Consider the following 15,158-nt stretch of genomic DNA (forward strand, 5'->3'; position numbering starts at 1 on the left):
GCAAGTTACTGCGTTGGGAGCAGTGGAATAGCAGCCATGCGAGCCGCAGAAATTGGGATGCTGTTATGTTAGTAGAAGGCAACATACCAAATCCACAAGAAGTACATCTTCATGTTGGAGCGGATTCTGATCAAATAGTACTTTATTGAAATCTTGCGACGTTTTATCTCATCTTCCATTGCCTTGTTCGTCCATCCATCCATCAATACCGTTATCCAAAACTCCTCATCTTCCGGTCCGCAGTACGCGTGATCCTGCTGATGCTTGCTGAAAAGAAAACTCGCGCTCGGAACATACAAGATCGAGCTTGTGACATGACTGTCGTGTATAACTCCTCCTCCCATGGCGCGTGATGTCTTGTGGAGGAAGAGCGTGCTAGCTGAAATGCAAAGTCGGGTATAGTGCTCAAACTTCGGTGATGGCGACCAAAGTCATCTTGGGTGCGTCCTCCTCCTCGACGACCTCATCGCGCTTGCGCTTCTCAGCAGGGGCGCCAGCGGCGGCAGAGTCCTTGGGAACGTTGACACCGGGGTTGACGAGAAGACCGACACCGGCGTTCTCAGTGCCCATCTCGACCTTGGGCATGTCCTTCTGGGCCTCCTTGGCGTAGCCGAGAGCAGCGTTGAAGCCAGCGAGGTCGCGCTTGATCCATTGCATGGCCTCCTCGACGGCGGCCATCTTGGGCTCAACGGGGGCACGCTTGCTGATGATGTCGTTGACGGCGCGGCGAAGGTTGGATCGTTTAGCTGCTTCTCCTTCAGCTGGTTGTTCTTGAGCTTGCTCGCCTTCAGCTGCGGGCTGTTCGGCGGCCGGTTGTTCTTGCTGACCTTGTGCTGCGCCCTCCCCACCGGCGTTGGCTGCGGCTCCCGAAGCGAGCGTAGACATCAACTCTGAAGCTGATTCTGTGGATCCTAGCGAGATCTCTCCATCACCGACTACCAGGGCAGGCGAGTAGGCACCCAAGTTGATGTTAAGGGGGACGGCAGCGACGGTGGCGACGAGCGCGAAGAGAACGTGTTGAGGAAGCATGTTGTCGGTTGGGTGGTTGGATCTTTCGATTAGGTGGTAAGGTAGTGGTGGATGATTGAGGTTCGATGAACGATTAGATGATCAAAAAATGTACTAAGTGATAGAAGTCGCCCGGCGACAGAAGTGAATACTAGTTGGTAGTGAAATGAAGTGAGTGACCGGACTGGAGAATAGAAGAAGTGGGTTTACTGTCTTCTTATACGCAAACCACTGAGTCTCCATAGTCTCCATAGTCGTGGTATCGCAGGCCCACCGTCGTTACCTGCCAAGATGAATTAACCATAACTGTCAAGGCATGAAACTTTCTTGAGGCTACGCCAAGTAGCGGCAAGCATACCATGGCAGAGCTTTGTCTTCGATGGCCATGCCAAGCTTCTCCCGCTGTTTGATGTTGGGTCAAAACTTTTGTGATGCGGAGCCAAGGTCGGATAAGCCTGGGGAGCGTCCTTAGTTACCGGGGCTAATGCATGGTTCTGGTACTGCAAGTGGGTCAGTGACCACGATCCTGAGCCGTGTGATTAGTCCAGGCCTCAACGTGGTCATGGATGAGTTCCTCTTCTAGTGCACGTGAAGAGAGCGATCTGCCTGAGGCACATGAGGTCAACTGCATGTTGAGTGAACGGTGCACTTGTCACACTGGGGCCCAATAATGGGTCTTAGAGTACTGATCTTCCGAACACTGACGCGTACCACACAAACCCTTTCGACTGCTTGAAGTCTGGCCAAGCCCAGATCTAAAGCCCTGACAGTGGTAGAAGAACACTGGGTAATGCTTAGAGCACCAAGCCTATAGCTTCTCGTCCAGGCTGACTTGCCAAGTAGCGGCGGTATACAGGAGGTGGCCGAAGGGGCGAATCGAGGGGTTGTCTACCTCAATGAGCATCGATCGCCGGATTTTCAGGCGCGCACGAGCAAGATGCAACCCTTAGGCAGACCTCCTCCACAGCGTTCGTCTGGGGCAAAGGGGCCAGACTGACAGGGCTCGGCGATGAGCTTGGAAGGGGCAAGCCTTGATCGCAACACTTGGCGTCTTGAACAAGTGGAGTTGTAGATACCTGAGCGGAGCCAGGTGCCGGGGTCGCAGCCTTAGAGATGCGATGTGAGGTTTGAGATGTGGTCTGCTTTTAGGCTGTAGTTTCCAGATCGGCCTTAGTGCGCTACCCCGTGGCTGGAACTCCTACGGAGGTGCGACAAATCGATGTCTTGGCCGGCGGGGACGTCGCTGGATTCGCATCGTCTCCAGACTCATGCAGGACGCACAGCGTCAGTCTCGGAACGGTGCTTGTCATGGTACTTGTCGTGAGGAACGGTGCGCGTGCAGCTGACGTGTGCTTGCTCGAGCGGGACTGTGCTGCAGCCCACAACCTAGATGCGCTGGAGTCGATCGATTTGTTCTTGGCTGTAATTTTACGCGCAGCTTGGCTTCTTCAGCGGCATGAAGACTGGACTCATGATGAAAAGTGAACGATGAGGAAGACGTAGGGGCACGGAGGTCTGTTACTGTCGGCGTTGCTGATCCCGCTCCGCGATCTCCTGGGCACACGTCGACGCGTCCAGAACAGCTACAGCCCCAACAACTACACACATGCTCAACACCACGCGCAGAGTACCCGGTATCTTGCTCGATCTATTATCGCGATCACGGGCGCGAACCAGCCAACATTATGACGACTACGCTCGCTCGATGCGCGGTCAGCAACAGCCGTTGGTCGCCCAGCTGTACCAAGCCACGTTACAGCTCCCGCCCGAACGGTAGCTTCCAACCGCGTCGCGCGATGCAGACCGCCCGCCTGTCTGTTTGCTAGCTGGTAACTACCCGTTCCCAAGCTGTCGCCGAGCTTGGTAATTGAGCTTAGTAGCTTCAAGTCGCGCAAAAATATCTGAAGCAATAATGGCATTCTTGGTGCGGCAGCAGATTCCTCCACAAACGCGAATACCTGTTTCGACAGCACTCGCTCCGAACAACCAAGCTCTCTTCAGCTTGAAGCAGAAGCAACGGTTTAGTTACGGATGCGAGTCCAGCGGTGCCCTCACAGACCCAACGCTCAAAGTTCGGACAGGCAACTTGTTGATGGTTCGCGATGAGCAACACAAACACACTCGGACTAGCCACACATGTTTGCATACCCGATTGTATGTCAAACGAACCTATTACGACTATACTCCATTCTATCACACCATGGTAGCCTTTGGTGGGGCGAACCACTTCGACCCACGACGGAAGAAAACTGGTTCAGCTTCTTTGCCCCGCACCTCAGAATTTTATCGTATCGCCAGCGTATATACAGCTTGCTACGAGGGCTGAGCTTGTCTCCTGGAAGTAAATTGATGGCTAACAAAATCCAACTTTTTTTGCCGTCTTTCATCAAGAACGGTTCGTTGGTGTAGTTGGTTATCACGTCAGTCTAACAAAGGCCCTCAAAAGCCTGTTAGTACACTGAAGGTCCGGAGTTCAAACCTCCGATGAATCAGTCTGCAGACGCTTTGGTGTTGTCACTTCGGTGTACAAATCTTTTGGAGTTGATCTTTCGAGGTCAAGTTTGGTGTTACCGGTTTGGTGTTGAGAGCTCAAGGGTTGAACCTTTGGTATGCCCCCCCTTCAACACCTACCGCTTTGGTATTGGCCCTTTGGTCAAAGCTTTGGAATAGATCCTTGTGATCTAAAATATTTGGAGTAGATCCTTTGGGTCTAAAACCTTTGGTGTACTACACCTTTCGAAGCCGCCCCCTTTTTTTTTGGAGACCCCTTATCTCTAGGAGATGCTGATCACGATGCTGTCAGTGTATGCTTAAGGTTGTGGAGCAATTTTTGCCTCATGTCAGTGACTGACATGATGCTCCAGGAATGAGGGCTCTGCATTTTTGCCTATGATGGAGGCCTAAGAGAGCTCTCGCTATCAGTCTTCATCGCTGCTAAAATCGAACAACAATCTTTGGATTCGAGCTATGCAATATCACGAGCAACCCCTTGTTCGTAGCACAAAGCATACTACACGGCCAATTGCACGGTCATGGGGTTTGTACATCTCGAGATCTTGAGCGCAACGTTGTTGGGCTCGGCACTCTTCAAGTTGAAACATTTGCTGATGTTCTATGTAACCCTCAGAGGGCAAAATTGGATAGATCGCGATCTGTGATATTCCTCGCGAAAGACACGTTCACCTCTTTCTATCGGGTATCGAATAACAAAATGCAGTAATGCGTCCGATCCACACGTATTACAGTATCCAAGGTAATCAAACATCTTTCTGCATATAGCAGACGTGCACTACCGATGTCGCCTACCTCCGACGGGCGGATATGTGCATCAAGGCAGAGCAGACATGTGTATTACCGCTGCGACCGCTGTGACGGCAAACAATGCGGTCCGCACAAACCCCATCCGCTCCCCAGCTGATCGAGTAGCGCTCTCGTTCCAACTCAGCTCAAGCTGGTATCAATACTGTCATTGCAAAGATCCTCAGCGTACTCGTGCGTCGCCGCCAGTTATCATGGCCACGCTCGACTATCTCAAGAAAGCCTTAGTGCAAAGCACCAACATCAAACCCTCCGCCACCTCTTCCAGGGAGCCCTTGACCGACGAACAATATGCAGCAGGCTTCGAAGCCTTCGTCCAAGGACCCGGGTGGGCGATCCACCACAACTTCATCATCCCAGAACTATCCTACCTCCTAGCTCCTGCACACCAATCAAACAAGTTGTTATCAGTTCTGGAGATCGGTCCGGGCCCAAAGAGCATTCTCGCGCATCTACATAGAAGCCTGCGGAAGAGGATTGGAAAGTACAACGCTTTTGAGCCCAACGTCTTGTTTGCTTCGAAGCTGGAAAACTGGCTACAGGGCCATGAGAAGACGGGTACGACCTCAAAAGCTCCGTTTCCTTGCTTGGAGAAGAATCCTGTCATCTACCGTACTCGTTTCGATCCGGACTGTGACATGCCGAGTGGTGCCGACATCGAGAAGTACGACATCGTTCTCTTTTGTCACAGCATGTACGGTATGAAGCCGCAAGACCATTTCATCAAGCATGCGTTGAAAATGCTCCTCGAGGGTGGAATCGTCGCAGTCTTCCGTCGTGAGGGTATCTTTCACATCGACGGCTTGGCCTGCCACTATTCGGCTTCCTATCCCACCGGAGTCGTCGGCGTAGCAGATAACGACGACGCTGTGGATGTATTCGCATCTTTCGTCGCTGGCTTCACCATGCGAGACACCGACGAAGACAACGCTGTTCTAGCAAACTGGCGAAAGCTATGTCGTGATCTTGCCCGCCGTGATGACAGCCATCCCGAAACCCTTCTATTCTCCGCACCTGAAGTCATGTTGGCTTTCAATCACCACGCAGACAAAGTGGAGGAACTGGAGATGCGTGTGGGTCCGATGCCAGAAGAGAACCCGGTGAAGAACCAGCAAGCTCATCTACAACGCCCCGCCGCTATCGTGAGGCCAGATACTATTGAGAAGGTGCAACATTGCGTTCAGTGGGCACTCAAGCATGGCCTTGGCCTGTCTGTTGTCGGTGGAGGACACAGCGCACATTGCCACAGATCCAATGTGGTGGCAATCGACATGAGTGCTTTCGATTCCGTACATGTACTCAAAAAGGTTGGGTATGAAGAGGACCAAGACGTTGCCTTCACTTCACTTGTAGTCGCTGGGGCTGGATGCAAGACAGACACAATCATCAGCAAGACTCTCGCTGAGGGCCTTACTGTACCTCTAGGATCTCGTCCAAGTGTTGGAGCCGGACTCTGGCTACAGGGTGGTATAGGCCATCTCACAAGGCCGTACGGGCTCACCTGCGACAACATTGTCGGCGCCGTACTCATCAGTGTGGCTTCCGAAAAGATCTTCTGTGTCGGCCATGTGCCAAGCAAATACCTTCCAAAGGAGGCTTGTCGTCCAGAGAACGATACTGACATCCTTTGGGCACTGAAAGGTGTCGGCACGAACTTTGGGATCGTACTCAGCGTAACATTCAAGGCCCATCCCGCCCGCACGTTTTTTACGCGAAACTGGGTACTCCCTCTGAGCGACGATGCCGATGCCGAACGCAAACTTCGGGAGTTCGACGAGATAGTCGCAAAAGGATGCAGCGAGTCCTGTTCCGCCGACGCATACCTGTATTGGGAGGATGAACGGCTCAACCTTGGGATCACAACCTTTGCCGCGATCGATGCATCTTCCCCATCGCCGACGACTATCACGTCAAAGCGCAGAGGCGATATATGGGGAACCGCTAGCGACACCAAGATCTTAAATGGTGTAAAAGCGTTCGAAGCCGAGATGTACATGTCTGCGATGCATGGGGGGCATGGCAACGGCAAGACGTCATATTTCAAGCGTTGCGTATTTCTCAAGGACATTGGAAGGTCGATAATCGCTCGTCGCCTAGTCTCAGCGGTCGATTCTCGTCCGTCGCCGCTCTGTTACCTCCATCTGCTGCATGGCGGCGGGAAGGCTGGCAAGGTCACACCCGAAGCGACTGCGTTTGGTTGCCGAGACTGGGACTTTGCTTGCGTCATCACCGGGGTGTGGCCTCGGGATGAGGATGGCAGTCGCGTTGCGCATGCTTCGGTGCAATGGGTGTACGACGTAGTCGATAGCTTGCTGCCGTTAAGCAGGGGCACGTACGGAGCGGACCTTGGACCTGATCCCCGAGATGCAGTGCTGGCGGAGAAGGCGTTCGGGCCGAATACCGTGCGCCTCGGTCGTCTCAAACGCCTGATGGATCCACGGAACGTGTTGGCGTGGGCTTGTCCGTTGCCGAAGCCCCCGTTGCCCAAACTCATCATTCTTGTTACCGGCGAACACGGCGCCGGCAAGGACTACTGCGCCGGCGAATGGGTCGCCGTGTTCTCTGAACTTGACGGTAACCCTTCTTCTTCAACGCATGGTCGTCGCGCGCAAGCTGTAGGCATCAGCGACGTCACGAAACGCGAGTTCGCCGACGCGACTGGTAACGACTTCCGCCGCCTTCTAGACGATCGGGCATATAAGGAGCAACACCGTTCAGCGCTGACAGCCTTCTACGAGAAACAAATCCAGGAACGACCCCGACTACCGGAAGAACACTTTCTTGAAGTTGTCCACAATGCGGCAGGCGCGGATGTCGATGTTTTGTTCATCACGGGGATGAGGGATGAGGCACCTGTCGCATCATTCTCCCATCTAGTGGCGGCGAGCAGAGTGATCGAAGTCCATGTTGATACCAGCGAAGCCTCACGGGTTGCTCGGGGGGTACGCACCGAGAAGACGACTGACTCTGCAGCTCCGCGACATCGTCCAAATCCGACCTTCGTCAACGACACACCAGGAAACGGCGCGGTACGAGAGTTTGCCGAGGCCTCCATACTTCCCTTCTTGCATAATGACCTACAACGACTGGCCGATATGGTACGCTCAATCCCGAACTTCCCCAAGCCGGGCATCCGGTTCCGACATGTACTCGGAATCTCGCAGCTGCCAGGCGGCCTTGCTCTTTGCGCATCACTACTACAAAGTCACTTCACTGGATGCTGGGCCAACGTCGATGCCATTGTCTGTTGCGAGGTGGGCGGTCTCGTCTTTGCACCGGCATTAGCATCGCTGGTAGACGTGCCTCTGGTGCCCATTCGCGAGGCTGGCAAGCTTCCGCCACCTACCATTTCGGTCATGAAGAACGCATCGTATATCTCTTCCCAAGCTCCTAACCAAGCAAAGATTGGAAAGCGCATCGAGATAGAGCGAAACGCGATTATCGGCTCTGACTCGGTCGTAGTCGTGGATGATGTACTGTCGACAGGCGAGACTCTTTGTGCGGTGCTACATCTACTGAAAAAGGCTGGTGTAAAGAGTATCGCAGTCATGGTCGTTGCGGAGTTTCCACTTCATTGTGGGCGTAAACTATTGTACGATCGTGGACACGGTATGGTGGATGTGCAGAGTTTGCTTGTGTTGGGAGGTGACTAGGCAGTATAGCCTTGCTATCGAAACAATTGATTTATCAACTAAATCAGATAACACCAGTCACCAATCATGAACACCACGACGTGGTCTCAGAAGTTCTGCTTGTTCAATATTTGGCTGCCCCGTAGAGCTGATAATTGTAAGGCAGAATTCACTCCTGAGGCATCCTGAACTGACCAATATTGATGCAAACGAGATTCTCATTACTGCTTTTGGTTGTCTGAAACTACACCATAGTGAGGGCACTATTACCACTGCCTTTGGCTGCCCAACCAGACCTCGACATCTGAAAACAAGTTAAAATGACCCTTGGTCAATCAATCAAATGACCCTTGGTATTCGGGAGGACAGTGGTATTCAGGCTTGGGACCCTCATCCCATGTGCCGCACCCTCTCGGTTCCCATCGCGGGAAGCACGTATCTTTGTATTCCTCCTGCCATTCCTTGCCGTCACGCTTCGCATTAGTTTCGAGGCATTCTTTGATGGAACAGTCGACCCAGGTGGCGACTCGGTCTGCTCTCCATCCGTGCATTTTGGCGATTTCTTCATTGAAACCGTTGCGAAACGGTACGCTTCCGTACTCTGCAACGCCGTCGTCCGTAAAATGTCGGCAGTTGTATTTTTTGTTGTCTGTCTTGTGATCCCATTCCAGTTTGACTTTGAAAACCATCTGAACTGGACCTCCGTTGATTGGGTAGGCGATGAGCGCCCTGGCTGGAATGGTGCAAAAGTACAAGTCTCTGTCACCACCCTCATGGTCTTTAAAGGGACCCTTCCCGTCGTTCGAGACTAGGAAGCAGTTTTCGGGAACTGCGGTCATCTTCTGGTACAATCTAGCCATCATACGGTACTATACATGTGTTAGCGCTTGAATATGACCAATTAGAGTACGGTAGCGCTTACTCCCAAATCTTGGAGATTTGGTACATCCGGATTGAAGTACTCGTGCTCAATCTCGAGAATGATCGACGAGTCTGTTCGGTAACCATTGTCGCCGTCTTTGAAAACTGTGTTGCGGATAGAACAATCGTCTAGGGTAGACCCTTTTTTACACTTTTTGAGGGTTGAGTAGACGCGTTCATACATCCGTTCCAGTTGGAAGGTTCCAGAGTGGGTGCCTCCTACTGTCTGGTCGCCGAAACGAACATCAACTCGATACCAGTCTTTGAGATTGGACCACTTGCTGGAGGCGATCGTGACATCGTTATCATCGGAGCTGGCAGTCGACAACGTTGTGTTGGTGCTAGTGAGGCCGTGGAGCTCTGCGAGCAAATCGTTTTCGGACGGGGTATCTTCTGATGATACCTGGGAACTAGCTGGGGCGGGAGAAGTACCGACAATCGATGGTCCTGGGGGAATTCCTTGAACGGAGGAGGAGACTGCTCTTCAACGTCAGTAGAGCGATTGCGGGCTTATCGACTGGTTTCTCACTCACCTAGGCTGTCGGTGTCGATGGCGTCCGGGGCTGCGAGAGAAAGCGCGAGAAGCGCAAGGAAGGCGCAGAAGAGGGAGAAGGTGCACCTCATGTTGGCCGTGGTTGATTGCGCTGATTCTCGGGTTGCTGTTGGAGGTGGAAGCGTGGCAGGGCGTTGATGAGGGCAGGGGCAGGCGAAATGATATAGTGCGCAGGCGCCAGTCTGACATGGAAGTGGGCCCAGCTGCCTGGAGGCGAGGGAATTGGCGCGGTGAGTGAGCGGGTGAGAAGGGAAGGAGTAGAGCAGTAGCGTGTTGTTGTGCGATAGGCGCGGCCGCGACTGGGAGTGAAAGGGCAGGCGCAGAAGGGTTTACTACGCTCATCTCATAACAGCCTGACAAACCTAGACTTCATATAATCCAATTAGTGAGACATTATAGATGGGAGACAACAGGTCGGTGACAGAAACAACAGTTGTCTCCGCGGTCATCCTCTATGTCATTTGGTGGCATTCCGATGGACAGGCGCTTTGCACTTTGTCGCGTCCATATTCTTCTCCAGTGCCATCCGGAAGAATGCGTATTGTTTGCAAGAGATAAACGCAAAGATGGCTGTGAGGCGACTTCAGCAATGTCAGTCTATCGAGGTAGTCGAGAGTCGACAATGCTCTGGTGTTGGAGAGTCAGCGAGTGTTGGGCGAGTTCCGCTTATGTCATCTCCCATCAAGCCTCGGCCTAACCTCCGATGCCCATCTTCTCCTCTCTTGCGAAGCTCACCAATCGCGTCCAGTGACTCCCAGGGATGCGCAGCGAACTATGCCTCATGTCATACCCGGCGGGGAAGTCGTTGTACTCTTCTACTGCATAGATTGCTAACCTACTGCACTGACCATGTCTACAGCTCGTCTTCTTCCTTCGTCACTTGTGCGGGTCGCAGGGTCATTCACACGGCGCCCCCAATGGCTCTATCCACGACGTATTACTCGGGCGCTCACAACATCGTCCAAGGACCTGCACGCGTCCGTTGCGGCAGGCACGCGGGTCGATCACGCCGAAAGCAATGACAACCAGACAGTAGCAGCTATGGGCCGGACCAAGTCGGGCAAGGCCCTCAAAGTCCGCAAATACCCAGCCTTTGAACGCCTCGAAGACGAACGCCTCTACCGTAAACAGCATCTCGCGGCTGCCTATCGCATCTTTGCATCGCGTGGGTTCGACGAAGGTGTCGCCGGCCATATCAGCGTGCGCGACCCAATACTCACCGACCATTTCTGGCTCAACCCATTGTCGGCGCATTTCTCCCTGATACGCGTGTCGGATCTGATACTGGTAAACGAGGAAGGCGAGGTGGTGCACGGCGACCAACCCATCAACGCGGCGGCTTTTGCCATTCACAGCGCCATACACAGGCGACGGCCAGACGTACATGCAGCCTGTCATGCGCATAGCGTACATGGCAAGGCCTTTAGCGCCTTTGGTAGGGAACTGGACATGATCACCCAGGACAGCATCCGCTTTTACAAGAGCCACGGCGTATACAACCAGTTTGGCGGAGTCGTGCTGGCCAGCGAAGAGGGCGAGAGGATTGCGGATGCCTTAGGTATGACCCTGTCTACATTCATGCTTTACGCTACTGATCACTTGCACAGGTGACGGCAAAGCAGCTATCCTCCAAAACCACGGCATCCTCACCGTGGGCAAGTCCGTCGACGAAGCAGCCTTCTGGTTCCTCTCCCTCGACAAGACGTGTCAAGCACAACTCCTTGTAGATGCAGCGGCCGCTGGAAGTGGACACAAGCCCAAGATCATACCGGACAGCGAGGCTGCCGAGACATATAAGCAGGTTGGGACGCCTGAGAAGGGATGGCTGGCATTCCAAAGCTACTACGACGAGATACTTGCCAAGACTGGAGGCAATTTTTTGGAGTGAATCAAATACCCTGTTGCTCGCCGTTCCGAATGCGGCCTCTCTGTACGCGACATGACCCGAATAAATGCGAGGTCAAGAGAGGCAAAGGGAATTGGCAAGACCCAAGGCATTTGGAGCCTCGGGTTGGCGAACGCGACGCGTTCAACTTGGGCTCAATAAGGCAAGCGTCAGTCGCGTCGACGAAAGTCGGCCTGTTTTTCGTTCGACAGTCGCCTCATCCTAATCAGCACTATTACTACACCCCGTGTACACTCGCCTCTTCGTAGCTATGGCCGCCCGAAATTTGTACGCATACTTACTAACTCGGTGATATGTTCAGCGATCCTGGGGGCCGTGTAGATTCAAATGTTGAAGCCATGAACACTAGCAGCGCATATTGCACTATCCACCACACCCACTATTGAACGACGATTTCGGCATCAGTGAAGCTTAGCCGAGCATTTTGAATACACATAAACATGTCGTCATGCAGTGTGGACAGAGTGATTCTCCATTGTTATTGTGTCTAACATGTTGCTCAAACAACTTTGGAACTTCGTGGACGCGACCCTTTCACTTCTGCACAAGTCTTGTCCCGCTACGTCATTTTATTGCTCCCTTTCTACATGCAGCATTCCTGTTTGTCTCCCGAAGTCACGTCGCTTACCGCCAATTCATCATTACGGACACAGCAAGCCAGGCCACACGCACACTCGGATCGGGATCAGCCTTCGCTTTATCACGCCCTAGAACAATGCCGCCTAAGAAGAAGCTCAAGCCGACATTGGAAGCCGCGCCAGACGCGCCGGTCGAGCCAAGTCGCTCTGTCTATGGTGACAGCCACGCAGCGACTGAGAAAGCTATGCTATCCGCACATGCTCACCACCTATGGAACGCCGGCGTGATCGACGAGCACATGGTCGCGGAGCTGTCGAAAGCCAACCACAAGTCAGACGTACACAGCGTTAGGTACACAACAGACTATCTCGCAACCCATCCAGACTACACGGGAGAGGACGCCGACGAGATGCCAGCTATGCAGACTGCTCTGAAACACCGGAGAATCAGAGACGAGGAACAAGATATGGTTTTGGAAGACTATCAGGCGGGACGCATCGATCTCTGGGGTCACCCAACTGGACATCAGGTCGATGATGACGACAGAGACTTCCTGCCGCACACTCAAGGTACCCACCCACATTCTGAGATACCAGGAGCGTACGGAAACCGCGGTCTAGCTACACGAGGGGGTGAACACATGGGCGATACTAGCGAGATAGATGACAGTTCATCCGACAGTTCTGCATCTCCCACAATCACAGGACACGGACGCCGTACCGATCATCACCAGAAGGGAAACACACAAGCATTTGTAGCCAACGCTTCGAAGCACTTCGCGATATCACCCATCAGAGAAACTCTGCCAACTGCAACCCCACCATCGTTCAAGCAACGAATAGCGCAATTCCGATACACTCCGGATCTCCTACCCTCTGACGCCCCGTCTACAGCGACACCCTTTAGCAGCCCCACGCGCAAACGCCCAAGCCGAACAGAGCCCGATCTGCATTCTGGGATTGCACCCAACCGAGCGATCTTGATCTCCATATCCCCTCCACGATTGTCGACCCAGCGATCAATGCAAGCTCGCACCGTTGTACCACTACAGCCTCTACACGGTAACTCAGACTACACCGATCTCGATTACTACAGGGCAGCAGCGCTCTGCCGAAAGCGCGGTATACCGAGTGGCGGGAACGTGCATGAAGTGCGAAACCGCCTTGTACGTGACGATACTGCCGTGAGCGAAGGACTTCCGCGTGTGATGGCGTCATCGATCTATCGTAAGGCGTACAAGACCGCTGCGCCAGGTGAAGAGGAGATGGGTCGTTGACGGGTATCGTGGCGATGGACTTCAGCATCTGCGCGACGATGTCGACTGTAGTTTCCAGCGCTGCAGTAGTGGCGATAGAAATCCACAAGATTGATTACTCATTCGTGTTCCTTCTCACCAACTCACTCTCCAGCTCTTGCCTCTCATCAAGAGTCAGATCACTTTTCGCTTTTCCAATCTTAACGCCCAAGAACATGATGATCAAGCCTGCGCCAGCAAGCGCAGTCGCAAGCCAAAAAGCTACCTTGTAACTCCCCCTTCGCCCCCTCTCCTCCGTTTCGCTAACTGCGAGGTCTGCAAACGAGAGGAACACCGCGATACCCAAGAACAACAGCGAGTTCATGAACGATCCCGCTAGCCCTTGACGCGCTTTTGGTAGCGACGTTGTGATGAAGATGTTGGCGACGTTGTAGGTGATGTCGATACCGAGTGTGGCGCAGATCATAGCGGGGAAGATGTAAGCCCAGTAATTGAAGTCAACAGGGAGAATGGCGAATAGAAGTGTCGATAGGATGTACGCGGTACCGCTAATGAGAAGGAGGATACGGCCTGGTAGGAGGTGCAGAATCAAGCCGCCAACGGTCGCCAAGATCAGTCCACCAACGCACATAGGTGTGAACCATGCGGCGGTAAGTAGAGGACTGGCGCCGGCGACCTGTTCGATATAGAAGCTCGCATAGAAGATGAAGATGCCGAAGGTGCCGTACTGGAAGAACAGCGCAAGGGCGAGTGGCTTCATACCCTTGACACGGAATAGATCAGGGGGTAGGAGAGGCTGTTCAGCGACCCAGCCTTCGATGTAAACGAATAAACCCAGGAAGATCCAACCGATTACGAAGGTGACGGGTATATAAGGTGTCGCCCAACCTTGTGGTGCATGGCTTCCATCCGTGAGTGCAAAGACCACTAGGACCAAACCTGGCACTACAGTCGCTGTGCCCCACCAATCCATCTTCACCCCCTTTCCTTCCTGTTTCGCCTTCTCTTTCTCTTCTCTCGGGTTGGGAATGCAAAGGTACGACGCAACGGCCACAATAGCGAGGATGATCGATCCTATCCAGAAGAACCAGCCCCAACTCATAAACTGAGCGGCGACACCAGCGAAAAAGATACCAGTAAAGAAGCCCACCGGCGCAAAGGCACCGTATAAGCTGAAGACAAGGTTCTTGCGCGGCCCAGGACGGTAGATAGAACCCAGCAGCATGATTCCGCTAGGCAGGAAGGCTGCAGGACCGAAACCCTGCAGCGCTCGACATACGATAAGCATGACATAGTTTTGTGAGAAGCCTGCTATAATCGACCAGATCAAGAACCAAGCCAACCCGATGTTGAAGACAATGTATCCTCCAAACATATCAGACAGCCGGCCAAAAGGCAGTAGGAAAGCTCCTGTTACCAGCGAGAAGACGGAGGCTGGCCATGTTTGCGCGTTGGATGGGATATCGAGGGCGGAGGTCAGGTCGGGCAACAGGATGTTGAAGCCGGAGATCATGTACTCGGCCACGAACATGGAGCCTAGTAGGGCGAAGCAGAAACCTAGCTCGTGAGGGAGGGAGCGGAAGGCTGAGGGGCGTTCGCGGCCGAGTCGCTCGATGTCAGATGGGCTGTATGAGCCGCCATGTTGTGGTGGGCTTCCTTCTTCGGCCTTTTCTAATATGGGGGCTGAATTGTCGGATGGAATTGCGTCGCTTGGGGTATGTGAGGTAGTCTCCATCGGGTCGTTGGACATGGTAGTGGTTCCCGTGACGGGCTGGCTGGTATTAGGTGTAGTGAAAGTTATGATAAATCCATCTAGATGTTTTGTCCTATGAGTCGATATGGCAAAAACTTTGAAGACGACCCAATTCCATCACAGTCTCATTCTTTCTATATGTTGTTTCCGGACTCCGAAATGACCGCGGACATTGTTGCTATGTGTAATCGAAGACATTTACTCGGGTGCTGAGCCTCAGAGCATACAGCCAA

At 53.2% G+C, this 15,158-nt stretch overlaps 6 protein-coding genes and 1 non-coding gene across 7 annotated transcripts; 4 read left to right on the top strand and 3 right to left on the bottom strand.

Annotated features, from left to right (window-relative positions):
- Nucleotides 1-405: 405 nt before the first annotated feature.
- Nucleotides 406-1,029, bottom strand: J4E86_000580 (uncharacterized protein; the record flags this gene model as incomplete). The annotated part of the gene is made up of 2 exons (XM_051441154.1): nt 406-749; nt 828-1,029. 2 exons carry the CDS (start codon nt 1,027-1,029, stop codon nt 406-408), a joined length of 546 nt encoding a protein of 181 aa, XP_051307325.1.
- A 2,373-nt stretch (nt 1,030-3,402) lies between these two features.
- On the top strand, nt 3,403-3,500 carry J4E86_000581. Its single transcript has one exon. It is a non-coding gene; the product is annotated as a tRNA-Val (tRNA).
- Nucleotides 3,501-4,520: 1,020 nt separating this feature from the next.
- On the top strand, nt 4,521-7,979 carry J4E86_000582 (uncharacterized protein; the record flags this gene model as incomplete). Its single annotated transcript, XM_051441155.1, has 1 exon — nt 4,521-7,979. The coding sequence occupies one exon, from the start codon at nt 4,521-4,523 to the stop codon at nt 7,977-7,979; it is 3,459 nt and encodes a 1,152-aa protein (XP_051307326.1).
- A 314-nt stretch (nt 7,980-8,293) lies between these two features.
- On the bottom strand, nt 8,294-9,503 carry J4E86_000583 (uncharacterized protein; the record flags this gene model as incomplete). Its single annotated transcript, XM_051441156.1, has 3 exons — nt 8,294-8,827; nt 8,881-9,356; nt 9,413-9,503. 3 exons carry the CDS (start codon nt 9,501-9,503, stop codon nt 8,294-8,296), a joined length of 1,101 nt encoding a protein of 366 aa, XP_051307327.1.
- Nucleotides 9,504-10,473: 970 nt separating this feature from the next.
- On the top strand, nt 10,474-11,320 carry J4E86_000584 (uncharacterized protein; the record flags this gene model as incomplete). Its single annotated transcript, XM_051441157.1, has 2 exons — nt 10,474-10,990; nt 11,040-11,320. The coding sequence occupies 2 exons, from the start codon at nt 10,474-10,476 to the stop codon at nt 11,318-11,320; spliced, it is 798 nt and encodes a 265-aa protein (XP_051307328.1).
- Nucleotides 11,321-12,053: 733 nt separating this feature from the next.
- On the top strand, nt 12,054-13,193 carry J4E86_000585 (uncharacterized protein; the record flags this gene model as incomplete). Its single annotated transcript, XM_051441158.1, has 1 exon — nt 12,054-13,193. One exon carries the CDS (start codon nt 12,054-12,056, stop codon nt 13,191-13,193), a length of 1,140 nt encoding a protein of 379 aa, XP_051307329.1.
- A 94-nt stretch (nt 13,194-13,287) lies between these two features.
- On the bottom strand, nt 13,288-14,922 carry J4E86_000586 (uncharacterized protein; the record flags this gene model as incomplete). The annotated part of the gene is made up of 1 exon (XM_051441159.1): nt 13,288-14,922. One exon carries the CDS (start codon nt 14,920-14,922, stop codon nt 13,288-13,290), a length of 1,635 nt encoding a protein of 544 aa, XP_051307330.1.
- Between the last annotated feature and the right edge of the window lie 236 nt (nt 14,923-15,158).

This window comes from Alternaria arbusti, assembly GCF_024043155.1.
Source record: "Alternaria arbusti strain BMP 1465 chromosome Unknown scaffold_1, whole genome shotgun sequence".
Taxonomy (NCBI): domain Eukaryota; kingdom Fungi; phylum Ascomycota; class Dothideomycetes; order Pleosporales; family Pleosporaceae; genus Alternaria; species Alternaria arbusti.